General features: G+C 40.0%; 1 protein-coding gene across 1 annotated transcript; it reads left to right on the top strand.

Moving 5' to 3' along the window:
• Window positions 1-8004: 8004 nt before the first annotated feature.
• Window positions 8005-8975, top strand: LOC104271722 (membrane-associated progesterone receptor component 2; the record flags this gene model as incomplete). The annotated part of the gene is made up of 2 exons (XM_009866477.1): window positions 8005-8160; window positions 8878-8975. Coding segments are annotated over 2 exons (254 nt in total), but the record flags the coding sequence as incomplete, so codon positions are not given.
• Window positions 8976-9166: the final 191 nt, after the last annotated feature.

A 9166-nucleotide genomic window follows, 5' to 3' on the forward strand; every position in this document is an offset into this window, starting at 1 on the left:
TTTTGAACTGCACTGACATGGTTTCCCATCACAAATGCATGTCGCATGTTGGGGAATATTTTCTTGCAACCTTTTTATAGCTTAAAAGGAGAAAAGCTCGTAGGTGGGTTGCAGGCCTTTAAAGATCTGAGAAGAGTTAGGTGGACAAGTCCTCTATAGCTGGTTGAAACTTTACAGAAAGACTTCAACCAGAGTAGCCAGATGTCCACAGCAGCTCTCTTGGTAATTTTATGCCTCACAGCTGGAGTGTGGCACAAGAGGCGCAAAGCATACCAACAAAGTCATGGCCAGATTTTGTTTAACAGAAGAAACATTTGAGGGCGCTGGCTTTGCTGACATTGCAGGCTCGGACTGTGAGCCTTCTGTACCTTGTTGAGCTACTGATGCAAAATAGTGCTTCAGCTTTGGAGGCAGCAAAAAGCATTGGCTGAGGGCTTGCTGTCAGATCTGAAGTATGTCTGGACTGCTGGGTTAACATTGAATAACGTGGCCGTCTCAGGAGACTTCTGATGTCTTGAAATAAAAGTCCACTCTTTTTTTTTTCCTTCAGTGTAGTTTGGATGCCAAGGTGTTCTTTATTTTTCTACTTAGAGCAGAAGGCCAAGAATGCACAGAATTGTCATCTAGTCCAGGTATTTGTCCAGCAGATGAGATTCCATTAAAATTTCCACCAAGCTTGTGATTTTATTCAAAGCCCTCCTGGTTTTAAGTTTCCATCCCCTGAATCCTGTTACACATTGGTCAGTTTCATTCAAGAGCCCTTTACATGCATACAGTTCAGAGATTTTTAAAAATAATTGATAGACTGATGAATTTATCCTTTAGAGCAGCCATGACTGAAAACTTCAGTTTCTTGAACGTTTATTTTCAAAAATACTCCAAATATTTTTCCAAAATTTAGATTTATTTTTTTTCTCACGTTGCCTTCTTTAAGCTTTCTACAGTTTATCTCGTAGTTACCCGGTTAGTCTTTGGTCCATCTAATGCATTTTAGCTAGGAGCAAGAGAGATTATGTCACACCTTTAACTGTCTGTGCTTCCAAAAACCACTTTGCTTATATTAAACTCTTACGTTAAACTCTTAAATTAAAATTTTACTTGCCAAGGCCTTTTCTCAACTATTGCTTCCTGGGATAGTCCTCTGTTGTGCAAGTATACCCTTTTTTTTAACACTTCACTTTTAGTTGCATTAAATACCATTTCTGTTTATTCCCAGATGAGTAAGTGTCCTAGAATGCTTTGCTTGGTTATTAATTTTAATTAATTGCCCTTTCCTTTATCACCCGCAAACTCTAAAAGAAATCAAATAAACAATTAGTGTCTCGCTGTTAAAAATACCATGTAACCAGAATGTCAAAGAATCTGGTTTGGGGTGATTCCTGCATCCGTAATCATATCTAATGACTTAAGAGTCTAATGATTAGTACTTGTAGTTTGTGCTGTGTTGGTTTTATAGCCTTTAATGAGAGACAGTTTTTACTGTTTCATTTATCACAGCATTTAATTTCACATTTGCTTGTATCAAGATTCCTGGTAGTATATTGGTCAGAAGGGCATAGTAAGAGTCCAAGTCATGTTAGCAAACCTTAATATTTAGCATTTAAATTGGCATGCCAAGATAATGCTGTAAACAGGTTCTGATTAACTTATCAAACACTTTGTGCAGTTATGAAAAATATAAGGCTTTGAGCATGACAAAGCAAGATTATATGCAATCCAGTGTATACAACTGTTCCACGTCATTTCTTGGTTCTTAATGTTTCATGATGTAAAAAAAAAATTGATTTCTTGACTTTCCGTTGCTGCAATACTCAGTGTCAACTCATTTCTCATTCTGCTCTTATCTTTGAAAATGTCGTGAAGATTTCTGCTTCCCAGTTTGCCAAGAGGAATAGATGAGGTAGTAGCAGTTCCACAAAAATTTCCATCATAGTTAATTTTTCGTGAGAGAATTACCTTTATTTCATGTTGTAAATCCAGTTAAGAACTGTCGTTTCTGATGTTAAACACATCAAAAAATTGACAGCTGTCATTTTATCCCATAATTGCGTAAAAGTAATCTGATGCTGTTAGACTTCCTTTGGAATTGAGTGCTGTGCACTTCACAGCATCCCTGTTTGTTTAAAAGATGGCACCAATGATTTTCACTACACCCTTTCCAAAGGTACAGTTAGGGTGGAATGTTGCCCGATCATATATGTTGTGCCTTGAGAGTTCTGTAAGGGTGGCCTTATCTTAAGAACACAACAGCACAAGGATTTACAGATAAGTACAAAGGGTAAGACACAGGAAAGTGCCTCCTCTAAGGTGTGTGTCCTCTCCATGATTTTGGTGTCTGTCTGCTTGGTGCTGAACGTGTAATGGACGTGTCTCTCATCCTGGGACTCAGCTTTTCAATGAAACTGCATTTCTGGATAAAGAAGCTAAGTTTTTACACACATACTGGTGAGAGATTGTTTCCATACCTGTAAGTAGTGCCCTTGCCACCAGGATGAAAGGGTTGTTCTGAGCCCTCAGACCATGGTTACGGAGAAGAGTGGTCAGTGAAGTGGTTTTGTGCCGGAAGATGTACCACACTGCCTCCTACGCTGCTTCTGCTTTTTGTGTCTGTCAGCTCTCGTGTTTGTGTTTTTCTTTTTTAATAACCCAGATATATTCCTTACAATTTGAACAACTGTATCTTTGATAAAAAGTCTGAGTAAATCCCTAGTTCATATTTAAACCATCCATGTTCCAGTCACCTGAGGTTTCAGAGGCCCGATCAAGCAGGTATGCTCAAAACAAGACATATTAGGATGTGAGAGTGGCATCACTGTCAGTGACATCTAGATGTGACATCCAGTACATAGCAGTGTTGCTCTCTTGCATTTCATAAAAAAAATCTGGCCAGCATTGCTTGCCTTACGAAATAAACTGGTGGCCAGAGCATTTCTCGCTAAAGCAAGTTGTGGGGTCTAGGTCGTCCTCAAGTAAGAAGCTGTCTGTCAGGCATCTTCTGACTACTGAACTCCAGGCTCTCCTAGCAGTGCTCACTGTCTGCCCCTACAGCTGCAGCAGGTCTCTGACTCTTGTGCTTTTTTTGAGAATTAAAAGCAAGCAAGCGAACGAGAAAGTCGGGCCTCTCTCAGGTTTAGACTCCTCTTTCTAAGCAGTTCCCGCCTTAGCACGTAGACTTTGTGAATTGCTCTCCTAACACTTACTTTCCATGCAAGCTGTAACTTAAAACTGACCCACATCTTTCATTTCACGTAAATCTAGAGCAGGAAAGTTAAAATTATGTCACCTTGAATTCCCAGTGATACGTGTTATTAGAAAGCTTCTGCTTTCAAGCTGTATCTCAGAATGGCTTTGTCTAATTTGTAGCTTTTTCATTCCCTCATGAAAGATGCAACACTGAGCAAACACGTCAGGATTCAGAAGGAAAATTTTAAACACAGCAGTGGAGATAACGCTTTGGAGTAGAAAAGGTGGAATAGAGCAGTTGTCAACAATTCCGTGATCTGTCTCCCTTTGCTCTTGTAACTTATATTAAAGGAGAGATTAGTCTTGTCTGCAGTTTAAGAAATGTTGTCCATTAGTTTCTAAGCTTCAGACAAAACTGCGTTTTATTGCCAGTGCCTGCATGGAGCCCACAGATGCAAAGAACATCTGCGTGCTTCTCCTATTTCATGATTGGTTGGAAGTGTTTTATGACTACTTGAAGAAATGAAAGCTCGTCTAATCTTCAGACATTTTGTATGGGCCTTGTGAGAATTAATACAATTCGTAGATTTACAAATCACCTCATTAGATATAAAGTCCACATGGCGATCTCTGTGCTGACAGTTGGAGCTATCCAAAGTTCACTGTATGGTGTTCACTTTCGTTACTAGTCTTGGAGCAATAGTCTGGGATGTTCTGCAAAGCCAGTATAGAACTGAAATGGTCAGACAGCAGTTGGGGTAAATTTTGTAAAAAAGATTACAAAAATGAACACCAGCACAGGTTTTGCTGGGGGAAGTATTGGCTAAACTGCTTGAAAACGGAAACATGTGGCTCCAAGATGCAGTTTAAGCTATTTTGGAGCAAGTGACTAGAAGCAGTGCTTCCAAATAAAAACTTCAGCTTGGACAGCTTCATGTCTCAGATTTTTAAATACAGTGCTTTAATGTTAAATTTCTTTTTGTTCACCTGCAGTTGTTTTAGGGGTCTGCAAAGAGAAATCTTCGTTTGAGAAACAAAACCAGGAGATGCAAAAATCCTGAGTGCAGGCACTGGAAAGGTATTTTTACAGGCTGAAGAGACTTTGATTTTGCTAATTCTCAAACTACCCGGTTCATTTGTGAATAAACATGAATGTCAAATTTATCAAGGCTGACAGATTTTGAACTGAATTCTCAAAGATGGTGAGCATCTGCAGGTGGTAGGTAGCAATATTTTGCATGTGCTGTAGCTTAGAGAAGGACATACTTTATAGAGAGTAGAGTTGTAAGGTAAATGAGGACTTTATACAAAGGAAAAGTAGCACAAAAATGTGGTACAGATGTGGAAGTACATAGGCAAATACACAGTCGTGGTAACTGGTTGCAGTGCTGAAACAATCAAAGGCTCTAAAAGAAAGAGTTTTAATATGTGAAACCAATGATGGGAAGAAGAGTGTTCTTCAGGGAACAAAGTTTTCCTTCCTTACAGGCTCATAGCTACATGCAGCCATGTAACATGTAGCAGGTGACACTTCCCTGACTTTCCTTTTCTTCTGAGATGCCAAATTAGGAGTGGGAGGAGAATTTTTCTAAGAATTTTTTGACTGTGAAATAGCTAGTTTGGGGATACAGCAAAAGAGAACCACTGAAAGCTTGTAACAACTTTGGTATATACGTGCCTGTGCTAAGAGTTACCTCTTTCTGCAATCTCTTCATGTCATGGTGCAATCAATTATTTAGAAGAGGAGCGGGTCTAAATAGCTATACAGACAAAAGGAAAGAAAAGACGGACTGTGGGCAGGGCTTACAGAGTCAATTGCGTCAGGTCACAAAAGAACTCTGTGGGAGTATGTCTAGGATTGCACTAACCTCTCTACCTCACCAGCATGTTCTTGAAGCAGATTTTCTCCCCAGGCTTTTCTATGCTGGCACCTCCCTGCAGTCCAAGCACAACGAAGTCTGATATGCAAAATAACTTTTTAAGACTAATATTTAAGTAAAAAGGAATAATAGTCTAGGGCTTATAGCAAAATCCCAGACCTGTTGATTCTAAATTAATGTAAAATGCATTCTAATCTCCTTGTAAAAGTATCTGAATAGAAGTTTTAAATCTTGAAGTACGTGGAGATGTCTGAAGTAGAAGAGATCTCTGAACTTCTGCTTTAGCAATGCTGCAACTAAGGTGAAGCCAGGCTTGCACTTTTTAAAAAATAATTATAACTCAATATTTTAGTAAAGGATTAAAGAATGGCACAAGTTACATTTGCAGAACAGGAGTTTGAGATGCTGTCTACCAAGTCCAAAGGCGGGTTTTTACTAGTCAGCATTCTTTTGAGTGCTTGGACCTCGCTTGATGGTTTCTCTGTGACTCCTGGGTATTTCTGTAGTAAACATGCTGGAATGTTAACATTTAAATTCCATTTTAGAAAAGGAAAAAAATTGGTAAAGTAGAACCAGATGTTACAATGTATTTGCAGAAATTTTGCATCCATTAATTTTAATGCAAACTGGTATATTCTAAAAGCATTCATACTTTCAGCTCAGTGTATTATTGAGATGTAAGGGTGTTCAGAGCTTGATACTGACCACGTAATTTTCCTTTTAATAGAAGTAATTGGAATCAAGCTGGTGGCATCTCAGCAGCTGCTTCAGAACTCCACAAAGCACTGAATGCAGGGTAGAAGGGAAGGCAAACAGTGTGCTCCTGTAAATCTGGTTAGCCAGAATGTTGAAAACGCAGTATGGATATAGCTACTAGGGTTTATGCAAATAGTTGTTTTAAACACTTCAAGGAGAGGAAAAACAGGACAAAATACTGTTGGTGGGGAGGTTATGTAGCAGCTTATAATCACTCTTAATGATGTACTGATCGTCTGTGGTCTTGGAAAGAGCTTTTTGGAACTCCTGTGTTCTTCATCCCAAACCTCAAAAACTGGATCACTTGCATGAAAGCTATTTTGGAGTGAAGGAAGAGAGTTTTTGAAGAAGCCCCATGTTATGTTGCACATGATGGCCATTGCTATGTCTCACCCTGTTTTATGGGAAATGACTGAGTATGCAAAAAGCATCGGTTAAACATCTTGGTGTAGGATTGATTTTAGTCTCTGAATCCTGTTTTTCAAATAAACGTCTAATTCAGAATGCACGCAGGAAAGACAGAGTTCACAAGCCCTCTTGACTTTGTTTCCTTTAAGTAGCATAAATGTAGTCCCTCATCCCAGAGGTAGTCATTGTGAACACTGTTCCTGGCGCTAAATATCGGAAAGGACGAGCGTAGGGATGCTGTTAAGCATTATGGTTGTCTGTTATGGCCAGATTCGTACAGAGCAAGCTTCCAGTTGATAGGTTTTTTGCTGATGTCTATGTCCTGTGACATTTTTGTTTTAAATCAGCTGGTTTATTTCCAGAGAGGCAATGGGATTGTCTCTGCCACACAAGACACCCTTCTGTTCTCAGGTTTGACTGTAACTAACTTACACTGCCAAGCACTCTGGGGTGGAGAGACGGCACCAGTTCTGGTGAGGACGTGGTTTCTTCTAATCGGTACGGTACGCGGGTTCCCTGCCTCAGGAGTTCTTCCTGCTCCATTCAGCCTTTGTCGCAACCCTGAAGTCAATGCCCGGCAAGAGCAGATAGGTGTGGTGGCTGGAGCAAGCGGCCTGGGAGGAAACCAGCCTCTCTGAATGATTTCCTGTGGCTCCCCCCTGATTTCCTGTGGCTCGTCCTGGTGCAGAAGAGGTCTGAGGTCCAACCGCAGGCAATAGAGGGGGTGAAGGACAGTGTGTGCCCACTTACTTGTGTTCATTCTTGCCCATGGGTGCTGCCTTTTCTTCAGGCAAACGGCCACTGTCATCTTCTAAGAGGTAAGCCAGAGAAGGGTTCTGGCCTATTTATCAAGTAGTGCCCTCTCTTTAGAAGGCCTCAGGCGTTTCCCTGTTGCTTAGCTGCTGCAGGTAGTGCAGAAAACGTTAAAGCATTCTTTTTGGTTTATTTTGATGTGTTTTTTTTCTTTAATTGAGCTGAATTAAAGTATCTGTGATTAGGTCAACAACGTCCAAGATAACAATATGCTTGTCTTTAGATTAATTGCTAATCTTGTCTTGTTGTTTTGCAAACATTTCTCTTAGTAATATTTATTTGGCAGCCATCGCTCAAAACTTTGTGCTGCTCTGCATCATTACAAAAGCACAAAGGAAGTAGATGCTTTACTTTCTTAAAACGAAGATTTGTGCAGTTTTCAAGAACCTTACAAGGATGCGTGTATGAGTGATCTGCTGCCCCAAATAAATGAGGTTATTTCCACAGAAATAAGAAATGTTTCAAAAGACACCTTTGTCTGTCCCATGTAGAAAGTTGTGGTGGTTCTGTAAGTGAAGTGAAATGAATACTTGGCACTCTGAAGTTCTATTTGTTGATAAAATTCCATGGATTTTTAAATGAGATGTCTATACAGTTTGCTTCTATTCATGCCTGATTTGTAACTACTCTATTTTGCTTAATAGAAGTGCATTTGTTTTGAATTCCAGCCTCCAGTCCCTTTGGAATTTACATCAACTGACTTGATCAAATGACAGGGATTTTTCTAGCTATCCCTTCAAAGCTATTTTTGAGGTTCTGCTGCTCTCAGCAGCCTTTATCTCCAAGGGATACTTAAGATTGAATTGCGGTGCTGTTGGACGTTGAACAGCCACGGTGTTGAAATGGCTGCTGTCCCCATCACTGCACAAGTTTAATGTATGGCTTTGGCAGACTATTTAAAGAACTGAGACTAGTCACCATAAACCAAGAGTTGAAGGTATCAATTTTGTCTTTTTGTTTTCAGAGGGTCCATATGGAATATTTGCTGGCAGAGATGCCTCCAGGGGACTAGCAACTTTCTGTCTAGATAAAGATGCACTCAGAGATGAATATGATGACCTATCGGACTTAAATGCTGTACAGATGGAAAGTGTAAGAGAGTGGGAAATGCAATTTAAAGGTAAATACTCGAATTAGCAGCACATCTTTAGCTTAAGGAAATGCTTTGAATAAAAATGATGGATTGGGGCTCGGGCAGCTTTTAAAGAGATGTTGACAGTAACAATATGGCAACGTAACTTTCTTAGGAAAAGATGGGATTTGGGGCCTTCTCTCCATAGAGGCGGTTCCATGATATCCCACTACGGCTTTTTCAGTCTTTTTCATTTTATACAAGAAAGTTGTTCTCAGCTCTTCAGTGCAGAATCTCACTTGAGAATCTCAGTGTGGCTTAGCTGATGGAATTCCTGCCTGCAGGTTGTTGCCTTTGTATGCCATGGCATGATTAAGACCAAGAGTTGTTTCAGCATAAAGGGTTGAACAAGTTTGTCGTGAAATAATTTCTTAAAAGTATGGAAGCATGCCTCTGGAGGGAGGGGGAGTCATTTTGGACATGAATTGAAATTAAAAGAGGGAATTGGTGCTGGTTTTAATAGCAGTGTTTTCAGCTGTTCTGTGACAGAGCTTGCCTCATGAGCAGCGAGCGAATAGAAACAAAGTAGTCGGAATAGCGGTGAGCAGCAAGGGTAGCAAGACAGCTTTAGGAGGGTGAGTTTGCTGATGAATTGCCATCAACTTCAGTGATTCACCCTTAGAACCTTAGTGAATTTGCAGCAGTGTGGGCTAACTAGCAAATGCAGCTGTATTTGATTGTAATGGAATCATAAATCTTTTTCAGAAAAATATGACTACGTAGGTAGACTCCTAAAACCAGGGGAAGAACCATCAGAATACACAGATGAGGAAGATACCAAGGATCACACTAAACAGGAATGAACTTTGTAAACAACCAAAGTCAGGGGCCTTCGGAACTGCAACCTCTTATTCCCCATCACAGAATGTCCTGCATCTTTGGGTACAGTTCATCTGCTGCGAAAAACATTCAACAGGTTTTGTACAAGGAAAATACTATACTCACAAATGAAGATTTGAATACTAGACATTATTTGTGCTGCCAAACTTTTTGT

Source organism: Apaloderma vittatum, unplaced genomic scaffold, assembly GCF_000703405.1.
Source record: "Apaloderma vittatum isolate BGI_N311 unplaced genomic scaffold, ASM70340v1 scaffold44003, whole genome shotgun sequence".
NCBI classification, from domain to species: domain Eukaryota; kingdom Metazoa; phylum Chordata; class Aves; order Trogoniformes; family Trogonidae; genus Apaloderma; species Apaloderma vittatum.